Consider the following 18,420-nt stretch of genomic DNA (forward strand, 5'->3'; position numbering starts at 1 on the left):
CCATGGAACCGAATCTGCAGCTCAAGAAGAACGAGAAAGCGACAACACTTCAAAAGCCTTATCGTGAGGTGATTGGATGTCTTACTTACCTCATGGTGACCTTTCGACCAGACCTTAGTGCCTCGGTAAGCTACTTCAGCCAATTTCAGAGTAGCCCTTCAGAAGAACACTGGACACACGTCAAGCGCATACTTCGGTACCTTCAGGGGACTCTGGACCACGGATTGGTATACCAACGGAAAACTGCACCGAAACAAATAGTTGGATTTGCAGATGCAAGTTGGGCTGCGGATCCAAATGACCGACGTTCAGTTTCTGGAATAATCGTCAAAATTTATGGAGCTGTGACTTCCTGGAGCACAAAGAAGCAGAGTACAGTTTCGCTGTCATCTACTGAAGCCGAGTGTTCAGCGCTAGCAGATGCGACTTGTGAAGTTATATGGATACAAAAGCTGTTTGAAGAACTGGGAATTTTGAAAGATGGAGCAACGAAAATATTTGAAGACAACCAATCAACTATTGCTATTGTCGAATCTCCTGGAACTTCGAAGCGGCTCAAGCACACGGATGTGAAGCTACATTTTATCCGTGACTGTGTTGCAAATAACAAAATAGAAATCCAGTATCTACCAACGAACGAGCAGCCAGCGGATTTATTAACCAAAGCATTGCCAGCAGTCGTATTCAAGAAACATTGTGAGAGCATTGGCATCCTGCGACGTCCTGAACAACGTTTTGCTTGAGGAGAGGTGTCAGGATACAATCAACCGTAGCATATAAGCATAGTAGTCTGTAAAACTTAGAGTCTAATAAATCAGTTTGTATTATACCGTCCAAGCTAGTAGTCGTCCTTCCATATCCTTATCAAAAGGCATGCAATATTGATATATTTAGCAAGTCTCGACATTAATTATAAAACGGTGGACCAAAATTCAAGATGGCAGACCATAATACAAGATGGCGGCTGTTTTATGGGGTTTACGGTTTAAAGGCCATGATATTTGGGTATATTTTGTATAGGGAGGATGACCTGAGTACAAAAACGGTAACCTAAAAGAAGATGGACAAAAAATCAAAATGGCGGCTGTTACATGGAGTTTTAGGCTCTAAAACCATGCAATATAAGAAACATGTTGAATTTTGTTTTTCAACGCCCGAGAAAGGCACCATCACCCCCTAAGGTGGATTGCTTAGGGTTTTTTTTCTGTGCACGTTCGATTCACATTCACTCGCGGGTTCTCTCTCTCCCTCTCTGTCTCTCTTGCTCGGGCCGCGACCGCCCCGATTTGGCCCAGATATTAATTGGAATGATCAACATTCAACACTGAAAATAAATCGCGAGAGAGCCAGAAAAGTGGGTTGATGTCAAAGCGAGTATGAAAAATGTAAGCAGACGGGTTGACGGCGGCGGTGGTGGCCGGAGACGGAGACGGTGGCGGCAACTGGTGGCACGAGTGTGAGTTGCTCAACCCCAGAGGTCAGTTTTGTCTCAGTGTGGTGGAGAGTGTGTCTGGCTCTGGCGGCCTGTCGCTGTCTGTTCGTCGGTTCAGTCACAGTTTAACAGCGTAGGTAGGCCCTCGTGTAAGTGTATGTGCTGGTTTCGCGCGTGTGCCCTTTTCTTTGATTATTGAGAGCATCCTTCGGAAATGCAGTCAGCTTTGTTTACGAGAAGCGAAAATTGTTGTCAGTTTATGTTCTAAAAAGTGTTTCCATTTCTCTGTCTATTGTTGCAGGAAGTGCAGGCAAGAATGGAAGCAACCACAGGCGGCGGAAGCAAAGCAGGTCGCAGCGTAGAGACGATCAAGGTGGAGCCGGACTTTTACTTTCCGGCGGCTGAGATGGTCATCGACGACGACTTCGATGACGATGACGAGGAGGGCGGACAGCTGGAAATGCACCAGATTGACCTGTACGACAGTCCGGCGAGTACAAAGTTAGTGCAGGAAGCTAAGAAGTATGAAGTGATGAGTGACGTCGAAGACGATGAGGATAACTTTGATGAAGACGAGGACGAAGACGATAGCAATAGTAACAATGATGGTGGTACTGGACAGGGCAAAAAGTACGAGTGCAAACTTTGCGAGAAAAGTTTCTTCAGTCCGGGACACCTGGCCAGGCATGCGAGGATTCACACGGGCGAGAGACCTTTCCAGTGCAGTCACTGTGATAAGGCTTTCATTGAATCGTCCAGCTTGAAGGTTCATCTTAGGTGAGATTCGTAATGCGATACTTGGTGGTTCCACGAAATAGTAGTTTGGAAATTGGCAAACAGAATTCTTTTCTGACTAGAGTGTTCGAGCCTCTATATGCAGCATAAGCCTACCATAGCATTTATAAATGAACTGAACGGCATACAAAGTGAAACTTGTATTAATGTTGTAGAGATTTTATGATACGAAGATGATTTACTTTGGTGTTCCGATAAATGTGCTCTTTGTTAGGGGCAACCATGTGGGACGGGAGAATTCCGAGAGACGTTGTGCAAGAAGGCCACTAGTTTGGAAGCGACCGCAAAAGTCTCTAATGGGGAGAACGCTTCACGATGTCAGAAAACCCCCACTCCCACTCAATACAGAGCTGTAAGGCGTGGGTTTTCAGCATGACCTTGCTGAGAGTGTCGGGCTCAATTTCCGGTCGGTCCAGAAACTTTTCGTGCTTGCAAAAAGATATACACATATAAAATGATCATTGTCAGAAGAAGCTCTCAGTTAATAATTGTGAAAGTGCTCTTAGAACACTAAGCTAAGAAGCAGACTTTGTCCCAGTGTGGGCGTTACGCTCAGAAGAAAAAGTTACTCTGAACATCAACACGTCATTAATGGATCAAGGCTGTCCAGAAAGAATCACCCACAAACACGGCTTTGCTTGTGGTCCCTGGCAATCGTGGAAACATGAAGGTGACCATTTCGTGTAGCCATAGAGTTCATGGTGGAAACCTTGTGAAACCGATGTTTGCTATTTTCAGAAAAAAAATGAAATGGCAAACTTGCGTGTCACGCCTCGAGCATGTGTGCTTGTCAATAACGCAATTGTCGCTACAGTCGTCTCTGAACTAACTACCAGAGATGGATATGCTCATCACATCATCTGGGGCAGCTCAGATGTTAATTTCAATTTCAGAGGCTTTAGTTTGAAGGAATACTCAGAATGATACCACATTGAGACCATATAAGGACATAATTATTAATTAAACTTTCATTTGCCTATATTGTTTCGCATTACGCGATGTACGCAGTGTATTCAGTGTATCTTTGCCATTGGCGTTTTCCAATCGTTACCGATCTGGTTTTATTACTGCTGTTCTTTCTTGCCTAGTTTGAGTAGTGGTTACGGTTAAGAAAACTCTGATCAATCTTCAGCTTAAAAGAACAGCAACGATCAATCTGTGCAGACTTATGCAAAATGGTACAGCCCAAGTGGCCTTAGTCCAAGAGCCCTACTTCCGTAAGAGGAATTTCTGTCTGGGAAACCTTATGAACCCAGTGTTTGCTACTTTTGGTAAATAAGAAATGGCGAACTCGTGTGTCATGCCGAGCTTGTGTACTTGATAACAACGCAATTGTTGCTACACTAGTCTCTGAATTAATCATCACAACTAATATACCTATATTTGTTGGAAACCTCAACAGGAAATACGTCTATTGTTCGGTTTATTTACCGCATGATGAACCTTCCCCTACGGATGTTTTCAAACAAGTGATCGTATACTGTACTTCAACAGGCCTTCCGCTAACACAGCGTAACAAAAAATAACCTTTTGTCTGTCTCAAGAGCAAACTTATGTGTCTCCGAAGGATTTTGGGCCGCTGAATCCGAATCCGGGCTCAGATTTGCTCTAACACGTCACAATTTTGAGTTATACCTCAATTTATAGAGCAAAATATGCGATTTTGGGCTTTTTTGACTGCAAGCCATTAAGCAAGAAAATATTTTTTTTAAGCAATCAAAAGGTTAATTGGTCAATTAACATCTAAATTAACGACTCATGCAAAATATTTCGTTTTACCAATAAGCGATTTATGTTAGGTACGATATTTCCCATACAAGTCACCCTCCAGAAGTTGCATGCAAGTTTTCATACTAACATAAAATGCTTAAATCTATCAAATTTGATTAGGTAAAACGAAATATTTTGCATGAGTCGTTAATTGAGATGTTAATTGACCAATTAACCTTTTGATTACTTAAAAAAAATATTGCCTTGCTTAACCTTCCAGGACGCGCGCCATCAAGCAGCTGAAACTGCACCGCGCTCGCGCTGTATACGACAAGCGAGTTTTTTTGGTAGTGTTGTACTTTTTACAACGGCGCGCGCGCTGAAGGGTTAATGGCTTGCAGTCAAAAAAGCCCAAAATCGCATATTTTGCCCCATAAATTGAGGTATAGCTCAAAATTGTGACGTGTTAGAGCAAATATGAGCCCAGATTCGGATTCAGGGCCCAAAATCCTTCGGAGACACATAAGTTTGCTCTTGAGACAAAAAAATGTTGTGCTGTGTAATTGTTGACAATGATGCTATGCTCACCATATTATCTGGGGCAGCTCAGACATTAACCTGAGCGGCTTTAGTTTGGTGGAGAACCTAAGTGGTGCAGGTCTTGGATTACTTAACATAGGCAACCGCCCAACCTTCATGGTATCTGCTAGAGAGGAAGTGTTAGACATAACGCTTTGTAGTCACGAGCTGACCAATTAACATGTGTCAGATAAAGAACATTTATCTGACCATCGCTACCAGTCTTGTGCATTATCACCATCATAACCCAAAAAAGCCGCAACATCAACATTGCCCTTCTTCCTCCATCAACGCTACAGCCGACCGTCTCTATGTTGCTATCGAACACATTCGAGACGAACGCATTGATACGGTGGCTGCCGCCGCCACTCTCTTTCTCTGCAAATCTCTTGAGTAGCCGAACGCTTCTTAACCGTCGTTCCGACGCAGAGCTTTGTCACTCACTGCTGGGTGACTCTCGTCTGAAAATGCCAGGATGAGGGTCAATTTGTTAAGTAGTATTGCATGGCGCAGAAAACACAAACATAGCACGCCCTATGAATAGAATGCAAAGCGTAGAACAAAAACTCGCTTCGTTGTTTCATCGTGTGGTTCGAAAACAAGAGACGATCGCTGCTGTTGGATGTGGTTGACTCTGCATTGAACGAGGGTTGGCTTGAATGGCTTTTACGTGAATCGATTATGTTTTGATGGACTGCGTTTGTCGTATGAAGTGATGGTTAGAGCGAGTGTCATTCGACATTGACCATCCTGAAACTGCACAATCCTGATCGCTACATCCTTTTTGAATATGTGAATGTTACTTTGCGAACTATGCGTTTCGGGAATCACCGGTCAACCAACTGAGATCTCTTTACTGATTTGGTTGCGGACAAATTTCATGGATACTCACCATCCATTGACAATTCAAGTGATTTAGATGATGCCGTTGACACTACAACGACCTTCATCATGGAAGCTTTTGAAGAAGCATGCCCTCTAAGGTCTGTGAATATCACAAGAGGAATCCCTTGGTGGAACTCTGATCCGGCGAAGCTCAGGAAACAATGTAAAAAGAGTTGGAACAGACGACGTTCTGCTGGATCGGAGGCTTTCAGGTCGGCTCGCAAGGCCTACCAGAAAGCTCTTCGGTCTGCTGAACGATCCGGCTGGAAAAACCTTTGTACAAATGTTTCCAGTCTAAGTGAAGCCAGTCGGTTGAACAAAATCCTTGCAAAATCTAAGGATTTTCAAGTGAACGAACTTCGTTTGCCAAATGGTTATTCCACTTCCTCTGATGATGAAGTTTTGGAATGTTTATTCAGTACACACTTACCCGGATGTGTGGATATTACATCTTCGGATGAACCTGATGTCTTTTCTTGTGTATTAATGATTCTTTAACTTCGGCTCGGAGTAGGGTAAGAAATCAAAATTTGAACTAGTCAAAATGTAATCTTAATTTGAACTATTTTGAAATTCATTGAAATGACGTACTTTTTGGGCAAATATTGACCCGAAAAAGACGTTAAACAGTTTTTCGTAATATAATCTGATAAAATAAACTTTAAAAGCATTGAAAAAAGCGTTTTTGCCATCGAAAATAAGCAATTGAAAAATCACTGTGATTTCACCTATTCCCCCCCAGAGAAAGCCCATTTTCGGTGCACCCATAAAGCTCATGCATTGCATCACACGCAATAAGTGAATACGTCAAATGAAAGCTTATTTATCGTAGAATCGACCAACCGAATAATATTCCGCATTATTTGTCATAAAATTATCAAATTTAAGTGATTCTTACTTGGAGAATGTTATCTTAAGTTGAACCATTTATAATCTAAATTTGAACTAGTAAACGGGGGTGAGCTTCTAGTGTTGGCCTGTAGATTGCGCTAGTGATTGCTTTGTTTACTCTTGGGGGATGAAAAATTCCAAATTTAGTTCCCAAATTCCTGAGGAATTTCGAACATTCTGAGTTGAGATTCCACTGCCTAGTGATAAATAGGTATGAGAATTAGTAGATTCATGTGATTTTTAATTGTTTAGCATCAAATTAGCTGTTTAGTGAGATGCTCGAGCTGCTGCCGCCAGTAGTTCAAATTAAGATTAAAATTGGTTCAAATTATGATTACGATGGTTCAAATTAAGATTAAAATCATTGTTGATGAAAAATCGAATATTTCAATGAAATTCGGTGCAAATACAAACTTTTTACCATTTAACAGAAAGCTTATACCCGTGGCTTTCATGTACATACGGTTCTGCCGTAGTAAATTATTTCCATGTGAAGGAAAAAATCACATGAAATTTGCACTGCTTCAGAAAGCCGCAATTTGGTTCAAATTTTGATTACCTACCCTATCATAACTTAAGAATCGATTGAATCTCCTGGGGCAGATGGGATTTATCCTGTTTTGCTTCAGAAGGGATTTGATTATTTCAAACATGTTTTGAAACAACTACTTGTTTGCAGTTTTGTTACAGGGTATATCCCCAAATCCTGGCGGGGGATATTACTGTAGAGTTTATTCCGAAAGTGGGTCGTGCGTCGTATGAAGAAGCAAAGAGTTTCAGATCTTTCAGTTTGATCTCTTTTCTTCAGAAATGCTTAGAACGCATTGTCGATCATCACATCCGTGATGTTCATCTAGCCAACGTGCCTCTTCATGTGAACCAACATGCTTACCAATCTGGAAAATCCACTGTGATTCTTTTACACAGAGTTGTTTACGATATCGAGAAGGCATTCGCTCAAAAGTAATCCTGCTAGAGTGTTTTCTTAGATATCGAAGGTGGCTCTTTAAAAACGTGCCTATTGGAAGCCGCACGGGGTCATGGTATATCTCCAATGATTTCCAATTGGATTCAGCGAATGCTCAAAAATCGACTTCTCTTCTCGACATTTCGTCGAACGGCGATTAGGAAATTGAGTGTTTGTGGATGCCCCCAAGGGGGAATCACCACTTTTGTGGAATGTCGTAGCAGATACGCTATTGAGGCAATTCAATAAAAGCGGTTTTGCTACTTATGGTTTTGCCGACGACTACCTAACATTGTTAGTCGGTATGTGCATCAGCCCCCTTTTCGACCTTATGCAAAACGCTCTTCAGGTAGATTAGGGTTGGTGTCGCCAATATGGTCTTTCGGTAAATCCGAGTAAAACGCCTATTGTTCTTTTCACGGAAAAGCGAAATCGTAATGGTGTTCGACCTTTACGTCTCTTTGATTCTGAAATCAATGTGACTGAACAGGTAAAGTACGTTGGAGTCATTCTTCATTCCAAGCTTTCCTGGACACCTCATGTTGAGTTCAGAATCAAGAAAGCTTGTATGGCCTTCGGGCAATGCCGGCGAACCTTTGGTACAACTTGGGTTCTAAAACCCAAGTATATCAAATGGATTTACACAACTGTTGTTCGACCAATATTGGCCTATGGAAGATGGTAATCTTTGATTGTACTTCATATTTTGCAACAAAAACTTATCATTGTGTATGGTCACTTGCAGTGCATATGCTGATTGTTTTTCAGCATGTTCAGTGCGATAGAACTCGAGATTACCATCTTCAAAATAGCGAAGCAATTTGTTAGAAAGAACACGGCGTCCCGTTTCACCTTAAGTAAAACTGACTTCAGAGTTCAGAAACTTGAATCTTCAGGACGTTCTGATGTTCTTGACCCGCTATGGTAAAGAGCTATATGCTCTCTTTACGCTTTATGTGTTATCACAGTGCTCTTTTCAGGGCGCTGTTTGTGGTACGCTTATGCGTTATTACAGTGTCCTTTTCAGGACGCTATGTGAACCCATTGTGGTACGCTTATGCGTGTATGACGATCCTATTCCCTTACCTGTCCTTTCCCCTGTCCCATCCTTTTTTCCTTCCCTTCTCCCTCAAGTAAATGATGAATAGGCTCGTATTGATGGCAATATGGCACAAATTTCCCAAATGGAGGAGAACGTGCCTCGGAGCCGACATACTGATACCTGATGTTAGTCAATGAAGGCATGTATACCCGAGCAATTTTACATATTTTACTTAAAGTTTTAAAACTAATATAGCACTAAATTCTTACATTAATTTAAAATGACAGCAAACCAAAAACAAAATTCGAAATCAAATTAAGTAAAGATAAACTGATCACAATTTGATATCAATTTTATGCTGGATACTAATCATGTTTTCGATTAGCTGTAATTTTGTTGTTGGACTTTGCTCGGGTAGCTATAGGGCACTGCATGAAATTCTCTCCTTCTCTTTCACTCTTACAGAAATTTTGTAAACAACAAGGCCAAGAAACGTCAAAATCCCATACAAAATCAAAACAGTGCAGTGCCCTATATAGCGCTTTGGGTTGAAAAGCGCCGGTCAAAGCAGACCAAACATGTCTAAAGGTCCTATGTGCATATGAGAGGCTCTCTTTAAGTCTCCTCTCTTTCGAGTGTAACGTGGTTGTATTTATAAATTTTGATTTACTTCTTGCATCGGAAGGTAGATTAAACAATCCTTTTCAGATCTACACATCACAAATTGTCAAAATGTCCACTGTGACATCGTAATTATTTAAAGAGAATCGGAACAAAGAATGACTCTCTTTTGCTGATTGGACCTTTCGATATGCTGGTCGTCAAAGAAGAGCAAATTTTACTTCGTTTGAAAAAAAAAAAACGCTTCAGTTTTCAAGCACTGGCCGATACTATTGTATTCTTCTTTGAAACCGATGAATATGTGGGCACGTTGGAACCACTTTTTCAGTCACATCACGCCTAACTTTCTAGAGGACCATAGTGGACAATTGTGCTTAGGGGCGATTTCTTCACCCTGGCTTAAGCGTTAAACCAGGTTTAACTATATGGGTAAGCCTGGCTTACCGGTTAAGCCGAGGTGAAGAAATCGGCCCTTAGAGTCCCTCACTGGTAGTTGGACGTCGATAAGCCGCCTCTAACATGGAACAAATGCTGTTGGGAGTTGCTTCTACCTTGGAGAGTAGACACTCAGGTTCGCAGATGCAAATCCTCACCCTCCCTCGAACGGATCCACGTGATGATAGGAGTAAGAGACCAAGAATGTCAAGGGATCGGTTTTATTCGTTCAGATGTGCGTTGCCCAACCCTTATCGTGCCAACTTTCCTAAATATGCAATGAAAGTGATCACGTAATAGGGTGGGGCGGGGCAAGATGGGTCACGGGGCAAGATGGGTCAGTGCCATTTTCGGACGCATTACTCTTGTTTTGATTATGTTAATAATTTTGTTAGATGACCAGCATGAATATACAAAAGTTTGGGGCATAGTTTGAAAAAATATTCACTCTCATTAGAAATGAAAAATAAAATGGTTTTTAGCCATTTTTCTTAAGCGATACATTCCATATAATCTCCATATAAACGACCGCGGGGCAAGATGGGTCACCTTCAATTTTGAACGTATTTTTAGAGCATTCAAATGATAATATTTTTTTATTATAAGACTATCTCATAAATGACTTCAATCAAGCGGAATGAACGCTCAAAATTAAAACATAAAATTATGATATTTTTTTAGTGAAAACATCGATTTTCATGTCGCCTTAGAACCACTCAAATCTTAAAGTCTTTTATATTCCAAATAAATTTATAAAATGTTTACTGGTAGCTCTTGTTTACTCAGTATGGATATGGAGCATATATGAATACGGAACAAATCTTATATTTTGACGTTTTTCGTTGAGAAAATGTTAATTACTTAAAAGGTGACCCATCTTGCCCCGCACTTTTTTCACGGCGCAAAATCGATCAATTTTTAAAACTGCTTGTTTAACATCATATTTTGTATTTAATAAACTTTTTATCGACTTTTAGCATAGCTAACTAGTGTATTAAAGAGTAGCGGACGAATACAAACCAATACGATTTGTATTTACAAAGTTATGGTGATCCATCCTTAGGTGACCCATCTTGCCCCACCCCACCCTACTAATCTGAGAAACAGGCTGTTTCAGTTGTGAAAATTAGAATTAAAACCTAAGACATAAGAACTCAGATAGCAAAATCAAAATTTTAAACTAAGTGGCCACCAAAATCGCTCTTTTGTTGAACTTTTTTTTCATGAACCTATTTAAAATCCGACAGACAAACAAAGATTGGACCAATCAAATTTCCAAATTCATTCAACTCAATCTCATCATTATACAAATCATTAACTTTTGTAACTTTTCCCCTTTTTTGCATCCCCAGAACCCACACCGGCGAGAAGCCCTTCCGCTGCGAGCTGTGCAACAAGGACTTCACCCAATCCTGCAATTTACATTCGCACTACCGCCGCGGTCACGGCGTTGACCCCAAAGTGACCCCTCGTCTGTTTGATCAGATGCGACAGCAAGCAGCTGCCTCTGCCGTCACTTCCGGTACCACCTCCACTTCTCCAGCGCCATCACAGTGGCCATCGCAGTCCGTCTCCGTGCGGGCCATGCCAAAGCTGATCCCCAAACCGACCGGCCAGCCATTCCAGTGTTGCGTTTGCGAAGAACCGTTCTTCGATCGCGACTTGCTCCTCATCCACGAGGAAACCCACGTTCCGGAGGCTCCGTTTGAGTGCCGTTACTGCACCACCATGTTCAGCGGGCTTGCCAACCTTAGATCTCACGTGAATGTCCACAAGGTCAATATGCGGGCTCAACCGCCGCAGGCTCTCCATCCGATCCGGCAATCGACGGCAGGGATTCGGGTGTTTGCCAATGGACCGGTTGCCCGGAAGCTCGACCCGGTGCCAGATGCTGGCGTCTCCAATGCCGTTCTGAACTCGAACCAACCGTTCATTCCGAGTGGCGACGAGCAGCGCCCTTACAAGTGCGTTGAATGCAAGGCCAATTTCGAGAAGCACGAACTGTACTTCCACATGCGGGCCCATCTCAAGCAGAAGAACATCTTCTCGAAGAAGAGCTTGAAGTGCGAAAAATGCGGAAAGGTATTCGAGAAAGAACTCACCCTGAAGAAGCACATGGACATGGTCCATCCGGTTGTGTCAAGTGTTTCCTCCGGCGATGGGTCGTTCCTGCTAGAAGCACTCAAAACCGATGCCCGGTCGTTATCTCCAGCGGCCACAAAATCCGGCAAGGTGCAGATCTCTTCGGAAGTGGAAGTTCAGGAACCGGATGACATCATCGAGATCAAGCAAGAACCAGAAAGTGCCCTCGGCGACGATCAGGTCAACTCGACGGTATCGGACAATCCTATCCTGACGCACCTTCTGAACACGAATAGCAATGAACTGCAGCAGCCAAGCCAGCAACATTCCCGCAATGGTAGTCCTCCGGTCATTGCGCCTGCGGCAGCGGACAATGACCCTTCCAACGAAGGTGGCTTCGTGATCAGCGCAGTGGCCACAGTGGATCATAATTTTCTCGAGCGGCTCGAACGGATGGAACAGCGGCAGAAACAGCAACAAGAGCAGCAGGAGCTGGACTCGCAACCGGTGTCTTCCGGTTTGCGGCGGATGCCTGTGCTAGAGGAGAGGTAAGTTAAAAAAAATCTAGCTTTTTCAATCTTCTACTAAACAATCACCTCACATTTTTTCATTCCACGCAGCCTTCGTCGCCCTCCGGTTATGATCAGTTCGAACAAATCTACCGCCCCACCAAGCCAGCCGATCATTCCCTCCGGTCCGTACCGCTGTTCGTTCTGTCAGAAGGAATTCAGCGAGCACTTCGGCCTGCGCCAGCATATACGTGCCATGCACTACTCCGAGAAGCGCCACAAGTGCAAGGAATGCAACAAGAAGTTCTCCCTTGGAATCAGTTTGGCCATCCACCGTCGCGTCCACACGTCGATCCGCCCCTTCACCTGTATCGTTTGCTACAAGACGTTCACCCGATCGACGGCCCTCAACGGGCACCTGTCGTCGCATTCCTACACCCGGGTCAAGTGCGCCGAATGTGACGAGGAGCAGCTCAGCGTGTTCAACTACATGAAGCACATCGAAAAATTCCATCCGCATTTCATGCAAAATGTGACCTCGTATCGGAACCAGGCGGAAGCTCTGATGCAGCGTCGACGGCAGCTGATCCTTGAAATCACCGAGGGATTGGCCAAACACCGGTCGGAAATTCCAAACGTGCTGGCAAGACTCCGAGGAGAACTGGGACCGGTCGATTCCAGAAGTAAAAATGACGACGAGGACGAAGTGAGTTCCAGCGAGCATATCGCGGTCAACCGGCGGAGACCCGACTCCAGTCAATCGGAGGAAGTCAGTTCCGCTTCCGAGGAGCAGGAAGCTCGACGAAAACTAGAGTCCCTACCGGCGTTGCGTGCCGAGTTACGTAAGCGCCCACTCCGAAGCAACACGGCCCCAGATGAGCTGGACGAATCGGTGCTTCCGCCGTTCCGGAAGTCCGCCCGCTCGGCCGGAAGTTCGTCGCCGAATCTGAAGCGTCTATTGGAACAGAACAGTTCCAGATCGAATAGTAGCGAGGCTACCGAACAAGGGATACCACCAGCAGTGTCGGTAAAAGATGAACCATCATCCAATTAGGAGAGAGCTAGTTTAGTATAGTTCGATTCGGATATGATTTCACCACCATGTGTTTGTCATCGATGAAAACGAAAAAGAAAGTTTCAATCGTTTGCTTGAATGCTGTACATATTTGCTTCGTTTAGCCAGTACATATACATACAACCCGTAGAGATACCTACTTCAGAAACGGAAAGATATTTCATCTAAAAATCATTGACCTCTAGCGTAAGAGAATCATGCACTTAAAAACTCGATGTAAGATCATTTGAATAAAGGATAACTGTTGCGAAACACTAGTGCATAATGGATTGATTACTTGAATTGAAAGAATTAATAGGACAGATCGGTGTAGTACTAGATTTGTAGTAATGAGCTGAATTTTAGTATGGTGAGAAGGTCAATTCTCTGTTTCTGCAATGAAATAGTGCAAAAAGCGTGGGTATTATGATTCCTTGCTTAATTTGATGCCATTTGAGCAAAACTTTGGATAACTATGTTGTTTATGTTGCAAGAAATGGAGAAAACAACAACACTGTTGCCCAAAGTTTTGCTCAAACAGCATCAAATTAGGCAAGGAATCATAATACCCACGCTTTTTGCACCATTTCATTGCAGAAACGGAGAACTGACCTTCTCACCATACTAAAATTCAGCTCATTACTACAAATCTAGTACTTCAACGATCTGTCCTATTCTTCGCTTCTGCACTGAAATCGTGCAAAAAGCGTGGGTATTATGATTCTTTGCCTAATTTGATGCTGTTTGAGCAAAACTTTGGGCAACAGTGTTGTTGTTTTCTCCATTTCTTGCAACATAAACAACATAGTTATCCAAAGTTTTGCTCAAATTTCATTTTCATTTTCATTTTGCAGCATTTGGTGGGGCAATGAGAGCGCAAGTCAGTCCAAAGCCGATGATAAGGAGGGGTAATGGCTGGATAGTCTTTGCTGACCACATAAACGCCATGGGATAGGAAAAGGGTATTTGGGTGTGGGATTAGGGTGTTGGTACAGACTTGACAATATCAATGCTATTCAGATGCAAAATAATTTCAAGGCTCAATAGTGAATCACATACCTTCCAAAACCAAAAAAACAATAATCCACAAAATATCAAGCAAGTCAAAGAGAGAAAAAGCGCCCGATTGTTTATTTTTGTTTATAACAAACGGAAACCAAGACGGAAACTTCTATCCTCTCCGACTCGCCAGTCACCCAGGAAAAAATGTCACTTTAGTTCTGGAAAATATGTTATCCCCAATTAAGCCTTTAATCGAATTGTCCGCGTGGTCTTGTAGTACCCCTGCTAGGTAAGAACCGGTCATTGCCATACATATTAAATGCTAGACATGACCCCATGGATAGCATTTGCATATGTAAGAGCTTTGCTGATGTGACTTTCCTATTAGGCAATTCTCTCATCACATGTTTGTCTTCAAAACCTTGTCAAGCTTAGAAAATTGAAGTTAATAAACAATACATTACAAGGTTCGAATTCCCATAGAATGAGATCATTCATTCGCACTACAACACCATAGGAGATAATATCACATTGGCTGATTACAGTACAAATGCTTAAAATCTCCCTTTTCCCCCTATCCGCAACCCGGGGACGCGCCCTGTTGGATTTCGAAGGCCTCGGAGAATATTACAAACCTTCAATGGCATTCCCATACACTAACCCACATTGCCCATTCAGGGGTCTGACTGGGCCTATTACCCTCCCTCAGTTTGTAATATTCTCACCAACTTGGAATTATACTTTCCCGGCGCATAAATGACTTCGACAAATGTTCGATATACTATGCAGCATCATGATCAGTATAACAATATCAGATGACTTGAAGATCTGATTTTTACAGAATTGTTTGCCATTGATTATACATTCAGCTATTCCAATCATTACTGCAAAGCACATCGACTACATGCCTGAAATCAAAGCTTCCTGGAAGATATAATCCAAGCCCAGGGTTTCCAGTTCAAAATCGAACTAGCGACATTTTTTCTTTTACTTCCGCTGCTTTTGCCTTGCGTTAAACACTATGTCGGAAGTGCAATGATTCTGATATATCATGTTGTTATATGTCAATTTTGGATGGTAATCCTGAGTTGTATGGTAGCTGATGCCATAATTATTAGCTCATTTGCCGAGTTATCAGACATTTATTGTACCTACTTAACTTAGAAAAAAAAAATTAGAAGTTTTGAATGCAGGGTCAATAGGGTCCTAAAATGAAAAATATTTTCGCGCTTTTGGTGCATAACACGAAAGAGCTTGGTTTTCTGATCTCAATGGTAATTTTTCCGAACTTGAACAATAACAGAATAGTTAATAAATTCGAAAATAAAATAATGATGAGCAAGTCTTGTTTGACATTCGAGGTCAACCTTGATGTAACGAAAGTGAAACGGCGGGTTGCAAAAGACACCACATTGGCTCACTTTTGACAACAAATGTTCCTGTTTGACATACACGGTAAACAAAATTTACCCAAAATTGAGTGCTAAACAAGGAGTGTTGCAAAAATTATTAAAATTTTTGAAAATATATTTTATGGGCTTTACCTAATATGAATGCTTAAAAAATGAGTAAACATGTCGTTTTAATCAATGCTTGATCGAATTATGCAGAAATTGAGATAGGCCTTTAGGAGCCTATTGCTGAAGGGTTTGGACTGCAAAACGGTGAGTCGATAAGAAGCGCATGTAGGAGATTAATCAAGCAGGCAACCCTGGCGATGTTATATCAAGTAGGCGATTAAGTATCCTAGAACTAACATTAGTGTAATATAAATGCAGGAGGAGCTAATAAATCTATTCATTCGTTATTTGACCACTGAACTGGTAACAAGTCTCTCAATCAATCTACAACAACTCTTCCATTCAAGAGGTTAGGGCCCTTTGGATCAGCTGAATAGTCTTGGAGAATCACTGAAGCGAACCGGTCGAAACTTTGGGTCAGCTTAAGGTCGTTTTGGAGCGCCTGAACAACGTCAACTGCGAAAGCTGGAGATTTAAGACAGATTTTTTTTTTTAAATTTTTATTACTGTGTATTTTAACTTATGCTATTTTTAGATTTCTAGACATGAAAGTATATTTCGGAACAAGCGCCCGTGCCGGTGACAGCCGAATGATAACGGCAAGCGATGCGTAAACTTTGCAGCATCCCGTGGTATGATAGTCCGAAGCACCTTCTTCTCCCGCAAAGATATCCACAAAGCCACTTGGAGATCACCCGACCATCAAAACCAAATCGACCACGTTCTAATCGACGGTAAATTCTTCTCGGATATAACTAATGTCCGCACATACCGCAGTGCGAATATAGATTCGGATCACTATTGCAGACTACATCCCAAATTGGACTATCACACTTTTTTTGATACGCCTAAAAAGTGTGATAAAAGTGCACATTTGCCTCGGATCGTCTCGACGTCTTCGGTGCACTTATTCCTCTGTTTACAAGGAATAAGTGCACCGAAGACCTCAACTCGATCCGACGTGGTCCTGCGCTGCAATCACACTTTGAAGGTCTGTGCACACTATTGTGTCAGTCCAAATTGGGGTGCAGTCAGCAATACTTAGTCGCTGTATGCATGCGCTAAAAATTTTCGACAGTTATCATCACGCGTCGAAGTCGAACGCCGCGGCTCAACATCGAGCAGCTGCGTAACGTAGAAGTGGCTCAAGACGGCTCAAGACCCTACCAACGGAAGAGCAGCTTGGCGCAGCTACACTTGAAGATGGCTGGAGGGATATCCGATCCGCCATAGGTAGTACCTCGGCTGCAGCACTAGGCTTCGCGACTCCGAATCACATAAACGACTGGTACGACAGCGAATGTGAACAGTTTAAAAACGAGAAGAATGCAGCATGGCCGAGAATGCTGCAACACCGTACGAGAGCGAATAAGGCACGTTACAGACAGGCGCGGAACAGGCAGAACTCAGTCTTCCGGATAAAGAAGCGCCAGCAGGAAGAACGAGATCGCGAAGCGATGGAAGGGCTGTACACACGAAAGTTCTACGAGAAGTTGAACCGCTCGCGCATCGGCTTTGTGTCACAAGCCGGCATGTGCCGAGATAATCACGCGAATATTCTCACGAGCGAGCGTGAGGTGGTCGAGAGGTGGCGGCAGCATTACGATGACCACTTCAATGGCGACGTTGCAAGCTAACAGATATAGGAGTATGTGCGCAGGACGAAAGATTTCCAGCCCCTAGCCTACAAGAGATTAATGAGGAAATTGGCCGGTTGAAAAACAACAAATCCGCTGGAACAGATCAATACTACCAGGCGAGCTTCTAAAATACGGTGGAGAAGCACTGGTGAGAGCACTACTCTGGGTCATTACCAAGATTTGGGAGGAGGAAGTATTACCAGAGGATTGGATGGAAAGTATCGTGTGTCCCATCTACAAAAAGGGCGACAAGTTGGATTGCGGGAACTACCGTGCGATCACACTACTGAGCGCTGCCTACAAGATACTCTCCCAAATTTTATGCCGCCGTTTATCACCGATTGCAAGAGAGTTCGTGGGGCAATATCACGCTGGATTATGGGTGAACGCGCTACTACGGACCAGATGTTCGCCATCCGCCAGGTGTTACAGAAATGCCGCGAATACAACGTGCCCACACATCACTTGTTCATCGATTTCAAATCGGCGTATGATACAATCGATCGAGAACAGATATGGCAGATCATGCACGAATACGGATTCCCAGATAAACTGATACGATTGATCAAGGCGACGATGGATCGAGTGATGTGCGTAGTTCGAGTATCAGGGACACGCTCGAGTCACTTCGAATCTCGCAGGGGGTTACGGCAAGGTGATGGTTTTCCTTTGCTTTTGAGGGTATAATAAGAAGAGCGGGGATAAACACGAGTGGAACGATTTTCACGAGGTCCGTTCAGCTGATTGGTTTCGCTGACGATATTGATATTACATATTTAGCTCGTAAATTTCAGACGATGGCGGAAACGTACATCCGACTAAAGAGTGTAGCCAGGCGAATCGGATTAGTCATTAATGTGTCGAAGACAAAGTACATGATGGCAAAGGGCTCCAGGGAGGAATCATCACGCCCGCCACCCCGAATTTATATTGTAATTGTAATTGTAATTTTTATTGAAAACGATAACCAGTTAGTTTACACTTTTTATCGGGTCAAGGAAACTGTCGGAAGAAACTAGTAAAACGTTGGAAAGACATAAAATTTACAAAAACTACTTGAACTTGAAAATAATTGAAATTGAAAAGCTACATGGACAAAGTTACACAAAAAAAATTAAACTATCAAACATGGTTGCAATACTTCTAAACTAATCTTTTAACAGTTGCTTTGAAGGACGTCAACGTTGCACATTGGAGTAAATCACATCAAAACCTGATCATACACTGCAAAAAATCCAAACGTCATTGCTACGTGA

At 42.8% G+C, this 18,420-nt stretch overlaps 1 protein-coding gene across 3 annotated transcripts; it reads left to right on the top strand.

Annotated features, from left to right (window-relative positions):
• The first annotated feature begins 1,431 nt into the window (after positions 1-1,431).
• LOC109421029 (zinc finger protein Xfin) lies at positions 1,432-14,955 on the top strand. 3 transcript variants are annotated; one of them, XM_029868816.2, is made up of 4 exons: positions 1,432-1,569; positions 1,734-2,209; positions 10,710-11,987; positions 12,060-14,955. In XM_029868816.2, exons 2-4 carry the CDS (start codon positions 1,749-1,751, stop codon positions 13,000-13,002), a joined length of 2,682 nt encoding a protein of 893 aa, XP_029724676.2. In that variant the 5' UTR covers positions 1,432-1,569; positions 1,734-1,748; the 3' UTR covers positions 13,003-14,955. The 3 variants fall into 3 exon arrangements, with proteins under 3 accessions (XP_029724676.2, XP_029724675.2, XP_062706569.1); XM_029868815.2 differs by having other exon boundaries at positions 1,462-1,581; XM_062850585.1 differs by lacking the exon at positions 1,432-1,569 and having other exon boundaries at positions 1,608-1,933.
• The last annotated feature ends 3,465 nt before the right edge of the window (positions 14,956-18,420 follow it).

Source organism: Aedes albopictus, chromosome 2, assembly GCF_035046485.1.
Source record: "Aedes albopictus strain Foshan chromosome 2, AalbF5, whole genome shotgun sequence".
In the NCBI taxonomy this organism is placed as follows: domain Eukaryota; kingdom Metazoa; phylum Arthropoda; class Insecta; order Diptera; family Culicidae; genus Aedes; species Aedes albopictus.